The 17126-nt window shown below is 52.9% G+C and overlaps 4 protein-coding genes across 4 annotated transcripts; 2 read left to right on the plus strand and 2 right to left on the minus strand.

Moving 5' to 3' along the window:
- Positions 1-1322: 1322 nt before the first annotated feature.
- Positions 1323-4774, minus strand: G647_00500 (uncharacterized protein; the record flags this gene model as incomplete). The annotated part of the gene is made up of 2 exons (XM_008723903.1): positions 1323-2211; positions 2409-4774. 2 exons carry the CDS (start codon positions 4772-4774, stop codon positions 1323-1325), a joined length of 3255 nt encoding a protein of 1084 aa, XP_008722125.1.
- Positions 4775-5251: 477 nt separating this feature from the next.
- Positions 5252-5431, plus strand: G647_00501 (uncharacterized protein; the record flags this gene model as incomplete). The annotated part of the gene is made up of 1 exon (XM_008723904.1): positions 5252-5431. The coding sequence occupies one exon, from the start codon at positions 5252-5254 to the stop codon at positions 5429-5431; it is 180 nt and encodes a 59-aa protein (XP_008722126.1).
- Positions 5432-8340: 2909 nt separating this feature from the next.
- G647_00502 (uncharacterized protein) lies at positions 8341-8996 on the plus strand (the record flags this gene model as incomplete). The annotated part of the gene is made up of 2 exons (XM_008723905.1): positions 8341-8460; positions 8508-8996. The coding sequence occupies 2 exons, from the start codon at positions 8341-8343 to the stop codon at positions 8994-8996; spliced, it is 609 nt and encodes a 202-aa protein (XP_008722127.1).
- A 3041-nt stretch (positions 8997-12037) lies between these two features.
- Positions 12038-13115, minus strand: G647_00503 (uncharacterized protein; the record flags this gene model as incomplete). The annotated part of the gene is made up of 2 exons (XM_008723906.1): positions 12038-12594; positions 12656-13115. The coding sequence occupies 2 exons, from the start codon at positions 13113-13115 to the stop codon at positions 12038-12040; spliced, it is 1017 nt and encodes a 338-aa protein (XP_008722128.1).
- Between the last annotated feature and the right edge of the window lie 4011 nt (positions 13116-17126).

Genomic DNA, 17126 nt, shown 5'->3' on the forward strand with positions numbered 1-17126 from the left:
GATATATGTTCAAGACCTGACGGGTGAACCAAAGAAGTCAGACTTGCAGAGCGAAAGCATTGAATCTACGCAGATATCGGGCCCCAAGAGGCAGGCAGAACAAGTGATGACCCAGGTTAGACCATTTTGAATAGGCATCAATCTTGACAAACGGAACATTTGCATGTGTGGTCCAACCGCCGACTCTCTGCCTACCGTGTATTGGCGATCCACGGCCAGTCTATGTATGTACTTCGTTGCCCAACTCTGACTCTGAAAAGGTGGAAGTATGAATCCTCCCACCACACTTGTGGTGCTGTGTTCCGTCCACATGTGGTACACCACCAACCAGCCAGGGGGCCAAGCAGGCAAGCAAGTCGGGCAACGAGAGGGCGACAAGGGCGACAAGGGCGACAATGAAAGGCTTGCCTATCTACCTACCTAGGTAGGTATCTCTTTTCGACGCGGTGTGGTCGATAGACTGCAACAACGGGACTACAGTACATGCGTAGTGTGCATACCGGTATCCAGCAAAGCAAAAGCAACCAAGCAGATGCATATGCACATGCACATGCACATGCATGCGTATGCGTATGCGTTGTGCCGCTCTCTCCTCTCACCTCTCTCTCTCTCTCTCCCTCTCCCGACGCGTCACTGGTTACAAAGCTCGCTCGCTCGCTCGCTCGCTCGACATTTCCACCAGTGAGATACGGAGCTCGTAACTGGCTGCTTGGTATTCGTATCAGAAGTTTGACGCCCCGGGTCCGGGCCTGCTGCAAGTTCAGCCTGATGAGGGTTCGTGGTTAAAATGCGCCCGAATGGTGAGCTGCTCGATGGAGGGGCACAGAGGGGGGACGGAATAGTACAAGGAAAAGGAAGGAGATGGCAACAATGAGCTCGAGCCGGGCTGAGCTTGGATGCGGAAGTTCCGGCGTTCAAGATGGGTTGTTTGTTTGTTGTAGTGCTGCACTTGAAGGTGTCTCTGCACCTGCAAATGTGTTTCTGCTCAGCGGCCACGAACGAAAGAACGAAACTATCTAAAGTGTGGTATCTCGGGTGCTTGAATCACAGGCAATGTCATCATCATCTTCCGTCTATCGGGTCCCTTCCCAGTCAGTTGATCGATCCGTGCATGATTCGTCAATGCTGGGGACATTCGTTCATTATGTCGTGACGCGTCCAAGGACTGTCTCACTCCATCCGTCGTCACCTCGTCTCACCATTCGTCCCATCATGCACTGTTGTGGTGCCCCTGTCTCAACCCTTGTGGATATCATGTTTCTTGTGTTGCCTTTGCGCCATGCTCATGTCCAAGGCACAATGAATTGCGTGGCGTCCATCACTTAGTGCATACTCTTCAAGTGCTCCACCAGGGCCTGCACCTGCTCACGAACCTCGTCGGTCAACTGTTCCTCTGGTGCACCAAGCACACTCATCATGATGGGCGCCAGTTTCGGGGTAAGTGACTGGATGGTCTGGTCTTGGTCGCGATAGAGTTGCACAATCATTGTCCACAAGGGCTCGTTCTCTTGATAGTCTTCCTTCAGGGGCAAGATGCCACTGTTGACAAGGGCCGGTAGGACTTGCTGGATGGGTACCTTGTCCTTGTGCTTGAGAATCAACCGCGACAAGCAACCTGCGCCGTTGTCCTGACAGCGGCATTCGGTGATGCGCAGGATGGTTTCAAGTTTCGAGAGAATCTGAGGGTATGCCTTGACGATGGTGGCGTCGTCTTGAGACTTCTCGACGAGCCGGCCTACGGCATAGGCGGCGTTGGATTTCGTCTGGGGATCTTCGTCGCCAAGACGCTTGAGAAGGACGTTCAGCATTTGTGATGTGTAGGGTGTGACTGCGCCATCCATGCCCGTGATGATCTCGGCGAGGACGCCACAGGCCGACGCACGCCCTAAGGCTTCACCGCTGCTTGCGTATCGCAGGATTTGCTTTTCAAAGATCTTCCAGAGTTCGCCAAACGTGGGGCCGAGGGCAGCCGCGAGGCCTGAGACGACGTCCATGGCACTGTCAACAACAAGCCATTCCATTTCTGTGGATTCCACATCTTCATCATCTACTTCTCCTTCCGCCATATCGATTTGACAGGCGTGTTTCTTGGTGATGAGGTAGGTGACTGTCTGGACAATCTTGCTGAGGACGTCAGGGTAGGAGAGGAGTGAAGGTCCAGTCATCTTGAGGTTTTCTGAGAGGGCTCTTGAGATTTCTGTGACGGTGGCACTGCGTCTCAAAGTCAGCTTTGGTTTCTTCATTTGAGGAGATGCTAAACTATGTGCAGGATTGCGACGTGTTATCAGAGGGTTGAAGATCGTTTTCACCTCATGCACCACTTGGGTGTCAGAGTGAGCTGGGTTAACGAAGGAGTTTCATCATGTGATAAGAATTGTACGCCGAACAGAGACAAAAGGTCAACTTACGTGTCGTCTTCCTCGGGCCAGACGTTCAATGTCGCTGCCATCAAAACCTCTCCAAGCTTCTTCAACTCCTGTGTTGGTTCGACTGCAAGAGGTAGACCAGGCTTCCATTTCTGTAGCTGGCCTGACTCTTCGGAGATATCGTACAGTGCGGCGTACGCACGGTGTAGGGTGCTGATGGTCGCCTTGCGGACGTTCTCGTAGCTGTGTTCGGCAAGAGGTAGGAGCTTCTCGATTGTTTTCTCAAAGTATGGCAGATATGCCTTTTTGGTGTTGGAGACGACATCACCGATAACCTCAATGGCAATCTCCTTCTCAAGGGCAATGGGAGTGACGGTTGCCAGGTCACCCCAATCACTGTCATCATCGTCATCGACCTCAACATCCTCGATGTCGCCATCTTCATCGTCAGAGTCAGCTGCAGCGACCTTGACCTTCCTCCCTGCAATGGTGACCTCTTTGCCGAGTAGGTCCTTCGCGCTATCACCGAGCTCAACTTCCAGGTCCGCCTCTTCCTGGTCGATGCAGTCAAAGAGACCCTTCACGACGCCGTCCAAGAAAGGGGCAAAATCTTCTTCGTATACTTTCGCCAGAGAACCCCACAGAATATATGTGCTCTCTTTGAGTCTGGAGTGGTCAAGTTGCAAGGCTTCTCCACTGGTTTGCATGAGCGGCTGGACGAAATCTTTGAACTCGGCCGGGCCAACAGCGACAGCCATCTCACCCATAGCATCGGTGCAGCTGGCACGAAGATTGAGTTCTTCTTCGCTCTCCTTCTTTGTGATATACTCTTGCATGGCATGCATCGAGTCGTTAAGGTACGGGAGGAATGGTGCTTCGACCGTTGAGGCTAAGGAGCCTAAGGCGCCGGCGGCGAGGGCTTTGATCTTGTAGTCGGGATGCTCGAATAAGCGCTGTAGCAGTTTCGCCAGTTTATCCAGGTACGCCACGGCATTTTCTGCATCCATTCCATCAATGACTGCGTCGACTGCGCTTGTCGCAGATTTCATGATATCGACATTGGGGCCTTCCTCCTCGCCCTTGTATGCGCTCATAGCCAACGTCAAATTCTGAATGAGGAGCGGCATCAACTTCTCGTGTTCCTTGCCAATGTCATCGGGCATATCATCGGCAAGTCTGGCCGTCGTCTGCAAGGCGGCCTGTCTCACAACAACCTCCGAGTCTTCCAGAAGCGTGAACAGAATTGGCAAGACCGAGGACAACTGGGTGCTGAGGAAGTCGGGCGCTCCTTCAACAACCATACCAAGAGCCAAGATACCAGCCTGTCGTTGCTTGGGATTGGGACTCTTGGAATATTGGGGTAAAGCATTTAGCAGGGGGACGACGACTTGGTTCGATGGGAGACTCTGAGCCATGGTGTCAATCAAGCCCAGGGCTGAACGAGCAGGGGTGATATCATCGTCATCTGCAGAGGCATCGTCGATCTCGGTGACAATCTGCAACATGCTCTTGACCAGATTTTCGCCTAGCTTCAGACCCTGGACACGGAGTCGTCTGTAGATGACACATTGCATCAAGAAACTGATAGCCTGGGATCTTGTATCCTCGGAGAGATTGGTGTTGGTTGCAATTTCGTTCATGAACATGACCAGGTCCTTGAAGTGTTTGGTCATCAGTTCGAAATCCGCGGTCAGCAGGGTATTGAAGACTTCGAACGCGAGCATGATCTGGTCCTCTTTGCCCGAGTCAATTGAGTCTTTCAAGACCGCGACCATCGATGGGAAGATGTTCTGGAAGGTCTTGACTGAGGCTTGATCTTCTTCGGTATCAAGGACCAGCGCCATCTTCGAGACTGCGAGCAGGGTGTTCACTCTGACTTCAAGACTCTCAGGGTCTTTGATGGTGTTGCTGAAAAGTGCGAAAAGCTCTTTGAATTTTGAACTGAAGCCATCTCCCATTGTCTCTAGGATGCTGTAAAGCACATACACGCCAACTGCGCGTTCGGCGGCTGTGGAACTGGTGGCAGCTTGCTGCAACATGCCCGGCAACTCACGCCATTCGCCATCGTCGAGATCGATCTTCGCAATGCTGCTGATCAGGCGGGACTGGGAATGTCGGACGAGAGATGACGACTCGGCGAGCGTGGCTTGAAAGAGTTGTGATCTTGCCTGTTGGCGTTGATTGTTGGCAATCTTGGCCCAGTGTTTTGTCACCAATGGCTTTGCTTGAGTAGCAGCCAGTTGTCTCAGGTCTGCGCTTTCATGTGAAATGGCAAGGTGAATGAGGGCGAGGAGGGACTCGGGCTGCTTGTAGAATTCGTTCTGCAGCACCGCGGTGGCAGCCTTGACATTGCCCTTCTTAGGATCTAGGACAATGGAGAGCTGCTCCAGGAACTTTTGTTGGTCCATTGCGCAGGACACTGGCGCCTAATGTACAGAAGCTGTAGACAATGTGCGAACGCAGAAAGAATTTCCAGCACAGTCCCAGTTGTACACTTTTTCCTAACTCAGTGGGGCATCGTTGCAGCGACTTTTTCTGCGAAGGGCAACTTATCCGAGTCTCCGCACCCAGCGACTCCCGCAGTTTTCCCACAAGACGGAAGCGAAAGCAAAGAGACAAGAGGCTACACGGTACACATACAACTCAAAAGTCGTAACCGATCACACAATGCCTGACTCTTTACCTGATGCTGCAAAGCCCATATTGAGACCGAGCAGACGGTTCCACGTCAGGGACAAGAAATCATCTTCATCGTCTTGATCCCACAATGCTTGTCGCGAATACCTTCGTATGGTGCCGTCCATCTTGGGGCTATCCGCTGAAGATCTTCCGGCGACTAAAGCACGATATGACAGCCTGTAGAAGCTACCAGCTAATCGAGGAGCATGCACTTCCTCTTTTTTCCCAGAAGCATTACTACCCAGTCAGACCTGGCGACATCTTCAAGCAACAATATCGAATCATTACCAAGCTGGGCTATGGAGCATACTCTACTGTTTGGCTTGCCCGAGCTGAGAAGTCAACAGTCCGCGCAAGATTACAGACAAGAACTGGCTCCTAGATAGATCGGAGCAATACGTCTCACTCAAAGTCTGCATTCAGGACGAAACAAAAGTATCACCAGTCATCAATGAAGTCAAGATGCTGCGGCACGTGAAGAAATTCGGCGAAGAAGCTGATCACCCGGGCTTGGACTTTAAGCGGCTTGCCCGTGATATCTTCGAGATTGAGGGAACACACGGTCGTCATTACTGTATTGTGACGAGTCGCAAAGGTAACAGTCTTCGCACATTACAAGAGACCTTCGCAAATGCAGTCTTTCCAAAGATTTTGGTAAAATCCATGATACATCGGTTATGGTTTTCTGTGAATTGGCTACACGCTACTTGCGGTGTCATACATACTGGTTTGTTCACATTGCGAGAGCCCCTCGATGATTATTCTCTTACTCTATGGAAGATATTTCCCCACAAAATGTTTTAACGGCGGCTGAGGAGGAGATCTTCACAGAAATTGAAGAGCAGGAATTGCAAGATCCTAGTACACCAGTCATGAGTAATGGCGCTCCCGTTTACAAGACACGAGATACTAATCCTACGCTCTCCGGCATCCCTATCCTTATTGATTTTGGACAAATGCGGTTATCTAACTGCATGAACAATGACTGGTGGATGTCCGATTTATACCGAGCTCCGGATGTGCTTCTAAAGCTTCCTTGGAGCTTCCCTGTTGATATCTGGTCTGTGGGTGTCATGGTGAGTAGAACGAAGAGTTGTCAGGTCCAGCGAACCCTTGCTAACAAATATATGAGACGCTCGAACTTCTTGAAGGGAGAGATCTCTTCGATCCAATTGATCACGTCCACAATCAATATGTTCTCCCGCTCGCTTGTCCCAGTATATTGGTCATCTTGGCCTTCCACCTCTTGCGATGATCAGACGAAGCCCATTTCTTCAGACATACTTTGACGAAAATGGTGATTACCCCTTGTTTCATTCTTCGGGCAACGCACTGAGCTGGATCCTTGTGTTACGCGGCGACTGACGATTGATTATCATAGGCAACTGGGTATCTGATCCCCCTATTCCTGAAGCCTGCTTCGAGGACTTTCTCAATGCTATTCCTCCCGGAGAGGAATATTAGATGTTTCTGAGGTTTATACGAAAAATATTGACCTGGGACCCGGAAGTCAGAAGCACATCCTCCGAGATCATTCAAGACGAATGGCCCATGCGGCCTGCTGAGGACATGATATGATACGTCTCTTCATCGGAAAGGTCAAACACGAGGGATCTGTTCTAGCCATCTGAGCATTCCCAGCGATTCTGCATTCGGCACTATGTGGAGATTCGTCGCAAGTCAAGACTGGTGAAAGTAGCCCCGACAAGGATAACAAGTCCTGGCACATATGCGTGGGAGAAGAAAGATCTCAAGCAGGAATTACACGATTGCTGAAGGACCAACCAAGCGGACTCTGCAGTAGGGAACCGGAACCAGAGCTTCGTCGACGCTGATTCGTCGCACGTACAAAGACGCGTAGTCTTTTTCTACCCGATGGCTGGGGCATCGATGGTGCGAGGTGTTGGCCATTCACGTCAACTCCGAAAGTCGAGCGAGGTTCATTCACTTTCCCGTGACCCGAGCCTCAGTGTCGGCTGCAGGGGGAGAGTAATGATTTGAAGCTGGCCGTTAAAGCGGTAGACCACTTATACCTAGGAGAATTGCCAAGTCCTGAATTCCAACATTGGCAGAGAAGGGTCAAATGCCTTTCCTTCGCATTTGCTGTTACCCAACTGACATTGTTATATGCCATGTTAGTGAAAGTCAGGCAATAATCGCTCACGTGCTGATAAGAAACCCGAGGCGAAGCACGTGAGATACTCGGCTCGCTCACGTGAAGCTTTCCCAACTGGCATCACGACCGACTTGACGCTCAGTTGTTGTGCGCAAGGGGATCACTCGTCATGCTGTTCTTTCTCAAGCAGCGCTGCTTGCATCCTCAGCCCAGCGGTATCCTCCAGCAACCACAAGCGGCACTCTATGACCCATGGGTAAGAGCATGTAGAGGTGTCGCTGTGTTCGCCGCGTCACCGTTGTCTCGCAGCAAGGGCGCAGCAGGCATCCACCCTCAATATGAGAAAACTGGGACCTTTCACTCTTGTGTAGCATCAGTGATAGAAAAGTCGGAGCTGTGTCCGCTTCTGTACGTGAAGCCAGGTTCGCTGATGATGTTGCTCGTCCTCGAGGTCTGAAATTTGCATTTGGGGCGGTAGAAAGCCCCATGAGGCTCGAAACACGCCGAGCCCGGAGAAAATTACCGGGCAGGATGCAGCGTCATAGCCTGGAGGTTAACCAGAACCACCCCTGATTGGCTTCCCGCACGCTCTTTCCCAGCGACCGCGGGCCAAACGCGCCTGCTGCCAGAGGCAGAAGCACTGTCTATTCTGTATACCTGCGTCGTGAATTGCCATACCGCCGTCTCTCGACCACTTCGTCTCGAGCCTTGTCGTCTGTCTGTCGCGCCCGCGTGGCACCGAAGTGGTTGAACACGCAGAGCGGTCCGCAACAAAGACGCCTCCGGTGGGTTGGGTTTCCAAAGTCATTTCACCAAGCATCCACAAACTGCGCGAGCCGTGCTTGTCTTAAGTGTGATATGGTTACAGTGTTCCCCCGAGGAGCGCCTAGCTATAAATACTGGTCAGTCCCTACAACAGCCACTGCATTTGGGCGGATAACAGGTCCGGCCACCGCTGCCTTATTTGCTGCCACGGTTTTCTAGTGTCCCGACTACAATCAGCACTTCTTTTGCCATTGAAGTTGCGTGCTGCAACCATAAAGAGTCCAGTCACCGCTCAGAGACGGCCTCGGACTTGTAGCATGCAGCTACCAACGGATTTGTTCTGGCCACGACTCGCGAACGCCCGACACAAATCGCGGCATACCAGATGAATTCGTCCAAGTGCTCCCTCTCTCCATGTCCCAGCCTCTAGCCCCGCGGCCAACTCTGGCCGATGGCCCGTATGAGTCGTCCTCCTCCCAACGCCCTCGCAAGATCTCCACCGCGTGTGGTGCCTGCAAGCAACGTAAAACCAAGGTAAGCACGATGTTCATTCTGTCTCCCATATCGCTAAAGAAATGCAGTGTACGGGCGGCAACCCCTGCGGGGCGTGTGCAACGAGGAGAAGTCTCTGTGTCTACGATGCCACTTCCGACCAGCGTCGGAAAATCGCCAACCAACGGAACGTCCAAGAGCTCGCCGATAAGCAACTTGATCTTGAAAAACACCAGCAGCTGCTAGGAGGAATTATCGCCACCATCAGAGCGGGCGGGTTCAGCGCAACCGAAGACCTTATCCGTGTCATACGCTCAGATGTCGACCTGTCGCAACTAGCCGCCCACGTGCGAAACGAGTGTCGCGCCAATATGGCGATTCAGCAGGCTTTCGAGAAGATCGACTTTGTAATCGATGGAGGTCCCGAACTGCCGTCACCAACTCAGTTGCAAGTCATGCCGGGCGACTTGGGTCCCAAGGAGAACAGTCTCGGGTCCGAGGTCGACAGTGACACAAGCTCAGCGAATATGCATTCCAGCTCGGGCAAGAAACCGCGCATGGATAGACAGATTTCGTGAGGCGGGCATCAGAGTATTCGATCAGCCCCCGACGCAATCTCATGCGATAGGGTGTATGAAAAACTATGGCTACAAGTCGTTGGGCAAGTCGAAACACATCCGGCGCTGCAGGCAGCTCCCTTGGGAAAGGGAAGCCTGTGGGAGGCGCTTCAATAGCACTCGAGACAGCTACCGGAGCAACGTCCTCCGGTGATGCCTTGGTGAGCGCAGGCAGAGCAGCGTTGGAATCCAGGGTTTTTCTTGGTGTCTGGGGTCACAAAAGCTCATGGAAAGGCTAACCCGGTCATCTACAACGCCTAGGCCCGCGGCATGTGCAAGGAACCAAGAAAGAATCTCAGGCCTGGCCGGATAGCACGACAACGCACCATGAACGCATCACGGATGGGATAAGCGACAATATGTGCACAATCTCTATGATCACCGCTGTGATGCCCGTCTGACGTCGACCTCGGAAGTATCGACGCTGCAGCTCCCTGCAAATTTTACAGGGAGCGCTGGGGAGGCAGCAGTCGAGCAACTAACAGAGAGGCAGAGCCTGGAAATTGCATCCGGATGTATATTCGAAGTTCCCAGGCGGTGCCCACGCGATAGAGAAGAGGTGTCTGTCATTGGGAGAACAGGATTGAGCGATTACCGCAGGAAGCGTAGAGGCTCGACAGCACAGCACCGGCCAGAAGTATAAAAGATCAGATTCCTTATGACAACACAGTGTTGCCATTCTCGCAGCAACTTGGTGGCCTAGAGTGACTGTAAACGAAGGCTAATCCCAGGGCAGTAAGTTTGGTTCTTGACAGTGTTTGACGCCCCAGCTGAGACGGAACAACGGACCATGCATGCCCAGTAATTGGAATTCTCCAGTATGATGCCGATGAACGTTTTCGGCTATTACCGTGCCGATACTGGTGATACGCAAAATTACATGCGTCATTCACAAGCGAGCTCTCCACAGAACGACGCTCGTTGGATGCCCGCAAGCAAATCAATCAGTCAATCGCACCTCTGCCCTGCCACCGCCACCCCAGAAAAACTTCTCGGCCGGCAGAAAACAGAACAGCATCGAGCACCCGTGGGGACGCGAGAAGCCCTACGAGTTACGAGTTACGAGCTCCTGTGTTAAGTCTTGTAACCGGGTACGACTTCCCATGTGTTGGTGCGTGCATGCACCATGATGACACCGAAAAGGGGAATGATGTAGCCATGTCATGTCATATCATTGTCAATCCTTTTCGGGTGTACAAGTAGGTTCCCTGATTTTTGGGGGGGCGTGCGTCAACAGGTGCCTTGTGTGTACGAGTACCAAGGCGACGGGCGACGCCAGATGCGGCGATATACATGGTGATCCTTGGTCGGGATCTGCGCGGGTTGGGGAAAAGGAAAAAGAGGTTCGGTGGGATCCTGCAGCAGCTGCAGCATTCTTTGATCGGCTTCGCGTGCCATGGCGAGGGATGAGTCCGAGGGCGAGGGCGAGGGCGAGGGCGAGGTGAGTGCGAGGATGCGGTTTGCACTGTACACAGTACACCAGTGCATAAGGTAATCATGTGGGCTTGGGCTGTGTGTACCGCGTACTCATAGAGCTACGGGGGACCTCTACTCGTACAGTATATATTATATAGATAATCGGCAATATTGCTGATACAGTACGGAGTACCGTAGGTGTAGTCGAACTTTGGCTCCTACGCCGACACGACCGATCACGTCGGTGGGGAGACGTCGGTGTGAAGAGTATGTTATGTACTAGGTAAACATCTGCAGAAGAAAGGGAGCACGGAGGACGCGAACTCCCCGAAGCTCCACGTTCGAGTAATTAAATTACAGGTAGTCTCCTAGTGCCCCTCAAGTGGGGGTGAAATATACCTGGTATTTACTCGGTAGACAGTACGACAAAAGACAGGCACTGCGAATCTGCCACGCGCTGCCGTTTGCATGGATGGCACAGCACAGCACAACAGCATATAGCGCGGGGCAGCAAGGCACAGCACGACGCAGAACAGCACTCCGTAACTTTCCTTAGCGTTCAGGCCGCGAGGTCGAAGGAAACGTACCTACTCGCTGCTTGTACGAGTGGCGCGACTTAACGTTACAGTACGCCGTACTCAAGAGCCTGCGCGTGAGTATGACCGTCAGTATCAAAATTACTATCAATCTCAGCCTCAGCATCAGCATCAACACTCGGACGAGTTCTCCGTGGACGGAGCCAGAGTAGAGTTGAGCAAGTACATCCCATAACCCTCATACTGCGTTGATGGCGCTCGCATCTGCCGGCCAGCCGCCCGGATACTAACTCCAAGATGTGGCGACAGAGAAAGAGAAAGCCATGTCCCGGAGGATGAGATTTGCAGAATCCGATATCTGGGCTGAGTCCGAGCAGGGAGGGTGCCAAAACCACATGGCATAGATAGCATGGCACACCACAGCACGGCACGGCACTGCACATCCACACCTCCGTTGCGGACGGTGCTTATCGAAGCCTCGAGGACCACGGTCCCTTACTGTCGTCTGCGTTACAACCCGGTATTCACGACTCTGTGTGCCGCTCGACGCGGACGTCAAATGGAACTTTCTCTCCGCTCGGACGCATCTAAACGTGTGTTGTGGTGGACGACTGCGCCCCCAATAACACCATGTCGTGTACCCCTTACTCAGACCCTCTTCTTCCTGGCTTTCCAGTCAAGTCGTCTCTTTGCAAATTCATCTCCATTACGAAGGTCGACTCGCTGGAAGATACAGCCGCGAAATCTACTGTTGTGACATGGAAGTTCTGTTTCGGACAAGCAATATTCCCGCAGAGGGAAATTCTGCCAGATCATCGACGGATCGGGACACGGATACTACTGCCTGTGGGAACAGAGATCAGCAGTGAAATGTGAAATCTGGCCCGTGAAGTGCGAACCCTGCTTTTCGAAAGAATGGGCCAAGCGTCAAGTGCGGCGCGTCGAGGTAAACGGTTCGGGCTTCCTCTGAACTGCCGCAACCAACGGGTTTAATCCTTGGTCCCTCGATTATCCCACCTTTTTGAGCCGCACCCATCTGCATGGACGGACTTATTGATAACCACTGAGCCCGGAGATGCTGAGGCTGGAGATACCAATAAGGAGGTCATATCCCAGTGTGCTTACCGCTGGGTTGTCGTGCAAGACGGATAAGACGGCGGTGATCGAGGACGGCAGGGTAAGAAACCCTTGTGCGAGCTGCAGCGCCATATACCCGGAAATCACTGCCAGCGCCCACTTGGCTTGGTGTCGCGGGACATGGTTCGCTGAGGAGGAGACATCCTGGTGCTGGATACTAGCTCCCGAGCGTACGATTCGTGGTCGGAGAACGAGAAAGGGGGCAAAAAGGAGCGCCCTCGTGGCTAGGAGGACCCAGATGAACCAGCCGGACCCCACCGTGATAGAAGCAGTTGCGAGGACAGCGAAATATGTGCATACCAGCAGCACTTGCATCACTGCTGAAGGAGGGTCCAGCGCTCTCATCTCTGCATGTTTCTTATCATCCTGGAGGTGGACGGCAAGGAGAAACATATTTTGCGTGAACGACACGGGCAGGATCTGATCCAACAAGAAATATGCCCAAAGATGGGGGAAACTGTTACGGAAGCCTAGACGGCGCAAAAAATTGTGAGCACACCTTGATGTTTCATGGCGACGTGGTCGATTTACCTTCGATGGTCATGTATACATTCCACCCGAGAGAATAAGCCAAAGCCACGTTCGTCCACCAGAACCGATAAGGATCGTTGATGATGGATTCCGCAAAATCTCGAAAGAGCCGCGACTCGATCGACCATTTCCAGATCTTCGAAAAGGTGACATCGCTTAGGGATTCTGAGGGAGCCCACGACTGATATGACTGAATGAGGAAGTTCAACATGTGGTAAGATAGAACGGCGAAGCTGAGGGCCGAAAGAGCTGCAAGAATCGAGACCCGAGACTGTGTGCCGCGTTTTGTTCGTCCGCTGTCCCTCCTGGAGGCTTGGACGTCCTTCCTTTTCTGCCTCGAGAAGCAGTCGTACATGATGATCAAGTCCCGACATATCACCCCCGTCAGTACGAGCCCCGCAACAATGTAGGCGAAGAAAATCAACGCTCCCGCAACATTTTTGCTACCCTGAGTCGACATTCTTGCACGAATATTAACGTTTCTGTATAGGAAACTGGTAAGATCCTAACATCCTCATCATTGTCCATGATACTTCCGTGGGAGCGAGTCATGACGACCACATATGTCCAGACCCACTCGTTCCGGGAGTCGGAAATACTGATCATCCGAGGTATACTTCGAGACAGTGGAATACGACGACGAGCTCCATCAGTCTGCGGTTGGGTCCGGTCAGAGAGGATGGCGGCCTCATAGGATTGCACATTATCTAGGCCACAGCCTGTTCAGGGAAAAACGAGTGCCGTATTCAAAGTGCCGATAATGAGCCCACCAACAATACTCCTCAAGGGTGACGACGGGATGAGGCTGTGGAGATGATGATGCGTCGAAGCCTGGGCGATCTGTCCCCGGAGAACGGGTCAGGCTTTCCATCTTTCGAATGTGTGACTGCTCAAGAAATCTTTTGGCAGTCGAAGACTTGCGTAAGTTCTGTAATTGGCGTAACCTGTAGCGATGGTCTGCATAAGTACCAACTTCTAAAGGGCTTGCTCTACGCCCACGCAGTGATCCTCCCTCTTCTAAGGGTGACCACAGCTCGGGGGACAAAGAGGGATATGCATGGCAGAAATGATGGCCCATCGCGGCAGTGACGTGCATGTGCATCCGGGAGAGCGTATTTCTAGTCTGGTTTCGATCTTCATGATCACGTTCACCACTCCTTTGGACACTATCAATGCAGGCGGGAACTGTTTATACGTTGGCAGATATCAGGACGAGGAGATTCGCTTCGACGGAGTACGTGACTGGCGGGAGTGTGATAAGGGTCGTTCCAGTACTACTGTCATGTACACATTAGCACTGAAGCCTCATGCCACAATTCAAGGGAGTGACGAGTCAGAAAGGGTGACCCGCGAGGAACTAATATCGACCTGCAGCTGAATATGGTGCAGCGAGGTATACGCTGCTTCTCGCTGGCAACAGGTGCACATCCAGGGCAGCAATGAAGACTGCAAGCGCGACTTGGGAACAGGGGGTAGGAGCCTGGCGGGAGAAGACCGCAGGCCGGATTCCAATCAGGTTAGGCCTTGTCCATAGGGATATATGGAACTCTCTCCCGGAAAACGCTTCCGGGAGGAACGAAGAGCCGCGAGTCCGTGCATAAGCTTTCGTTTCTCTCTGCCTCGATTCTTTGCAAGTGTCTTTCTGGACTCGGCGAGGATGTTGAGCAGGTGCAATCGTGGGGAGGCTTCCTCGACATCTCGAGCGGTCGCCAGCTGAACCGGGTTTGAAGAAGCTGTTGGGCTCCAGACTTGCTCTCATCGCCAGGTAGGTCCAATCGCGACAATCAGTCGACTGACAAACCTTCAAGAGGCGCAGTCGACGCAGAAACCCACGACCGCCTTGGTCACCCTCTCACAACTCTCAAGATCCAGGCTCACGCCTTCCCGGCCTTGTCAGACTGTCGACCTCGGCCCTGCGATCCATTGGGCAGTTTGAGACTCCCTCAGCTCAACATCACAGACATGATTGTTCGTTCCTTTCAAGGTTATCAAGGGCTGGATGACCTGGCATATCCCTCCATGGCTGGAGCAAAAGACAAGTAGGTGTCTGCGAAGGGCACGATTTCCACCAGTGCGAGGACACATCTGCGCAGATGGTACACCCCTGCACGAGGAGGCAGCAGCCAGAAAAATGTTTGCATCAGAGGCAGGAAAGAAACCGACACGCCCGACACTGTGCTGGGTGGTGCGCTCAATGTAGGTGGTTCAACTGTGGACTTGACGAACAAACGTCGCTGCAACAATCTCTATGCCCCTGGCAGGACTATGTCTAGGCGCACCACCCACAAACTTGCTCCAGCTCGTTGTTGAGGTCCGGGACAGCCGAACAACTACGATGGGACCGTGGACGGATAGATTTGGCGCGAATCCAACCGTGGACTGTGTGATCAGGTCGACGCAACGGCATATCGACGATGTACGACGGTGATTTGTCGGAGGCGATATCCGCTTGTTACGATGGCGAAATACGCAAGACATCCACTTGTCAGGCAAAATTCTTTTTCCTCCCGCGTCTGCATCTGCATCGGGATCTGGATCTAGCCACGGCGAGGCTACGGTAGAGATGGTGCTCGTGCAGGCAATGCAGGGGTGACCTTGGGGCCCTGAACTCCGCTGCCGGCAAAATCACTGCCGACAGCTGCCCATGCCCGGGCCCGGTGATCGATCTTGCATCTCGGACCTTGCCGCATGTGGAAGCAGGTTTGAAGCTGTTGGCCGACTAAAGTTATGAGTGTTGAAGGAAGGATGCAGGTTCGAGATCTCGTTGGTCTCTGATGAGGCTAGAACGAAAGGCTCGAGCGCTCATGATTCCTTAGCAAAGCCTGATGGCTGTCATGGCAAGCTTGACCCGTGACGCCTGTCACATGGAAGCAAGCGAGAGTGGCGGCAACTTCCCGGAGATGAAAGCTATCGTACGAGACCGAATAAGTACCAAGTACCAAGTACCGAGCACCAAGTATTACGGCAGACCTACCTGCTCGACCGAGATGCCATTTCTTCAACGACCATCCACAATGCACGAATTACGCCCCAGTCACGCTACCCAGCACCTTGAAACCTCGGAGATACGTCATCAAGAAGATAGAGGGACAAATGAACGAGACGTACGCCCTACATACAGGGACGGCTTGAGTGGAACGTACACCGAAGATACAAAGACAAGTTGAACGGGACGCGCGCTGAGGATAAAAGGACGAATTGAATGAGACACCTGTTGAAGAAAGGGAAAGGTGAGTGGGACGCACGCTGTGCTGAGCCTAACTACAGCTATTGTACAGTGACGCCTGCCCCGCGCAAAATGCTCGCCTATGGACATGCCTTTGAACACGCCTATGGATATGCTTGTGAACGCCAGTGTACTGTGTACACATCTACCTTCCTTCCAACCAGAATCATTTTCTGATTAGAACTTCTCGCCAAGGCCATACCAGCCGCTGGTGCTGGTGTTTGTCAAACACAGTCGCAGCCCGTGTGCCATGTTTGTGCCTTTAGCTTCAGCGCCGACCTGCTGCTGTTGTTGCTGATGCTGTTACTGCCTCCGATGCCTTCCTGGTCTCCTGCCACTTCTGGCTCGTGACCTTCAAATATCCAGACCCCCAGCTCTCCGCACCGAAGGACCGATCTCGCCGGCCGCCATCTCTACCGAGAACTTTCTGTCGAGTGTCGGGGGAAGTGCATCAACTCTCGACTTGCGTCGCTCGTCCTGTCCACAATTAGTGGCATGCACGGTACGTGTGGTTTTCAGAGTACGGAGGTCCCTCGAGCACCAGGCACAGACGTTCCTACTCCTGGAATATATCACTGATGCGTCGCACGGTGGTTCGGACACGCACCCCAGGCAGCACAGGCACTGGAAGCCCCGCTGGACCAAGGCCTCAAATTCCTGGTCCACGTTGACCTCGTCGTCCTTCTTCTCCACCGTGCTCTGATGTGGCATAGTGTGAGATGGGACCTCACGACACGCAGACAGGAGAGACCAAGGGCCGGCTCGCACAGTCTAGGACTTCTTGACTTTGTCTGACGTGCGGATCTTTGCCGGAGGAGTCCTTCACGCTGGTGACGTTAGTAGTGAATGGTGATTCGGGGGAATGAAATGGTGAAGCTGTGTATGGATCTGGTGTGATACCAGCCGTGATGGACAGACTATGGGGTCAGTGAACCTTGCTTGTGACTGAATCCGATGTGACTTTGTCGTGACTGACCGCGTTATAGGGTCAATGAGGCTTAGCTTGTGAATGAATCTGATCTGATCTGATCTCGTCGCGTTGTCTCGAGTGGGAAGGTGGCGATGGAGGATCGATCGAAGTCCAGGGCTCAACCAGCCATATTTATGCTCGAGACAGAGATGCCGCGAAGCGACAGCAGGGACGTGCTGTGATATGGGAGCGAACGCACGGGAACCGCTTCTGTGCTGCAGCATCATCACCAGCATCGCGAAGTATTGAGGGGTGGTACGGAGTAGACTAGACGA

Source organism: Cladophialophora carrionii (genome assembly GCF_000365165.1).
Source record: "Cladophialophora carrionii CBS 160.54 unplaced genomic scaffold supercont1.1, whole genome shotgun sequence".
Lineage (NCBI taxonomy): Eukaryota > Fungi > Ascomycota > Eurotiomycetes > Chaetothyriales > Herpotrichiellaceae > Cladophialophora > Cladophialophora carrionii.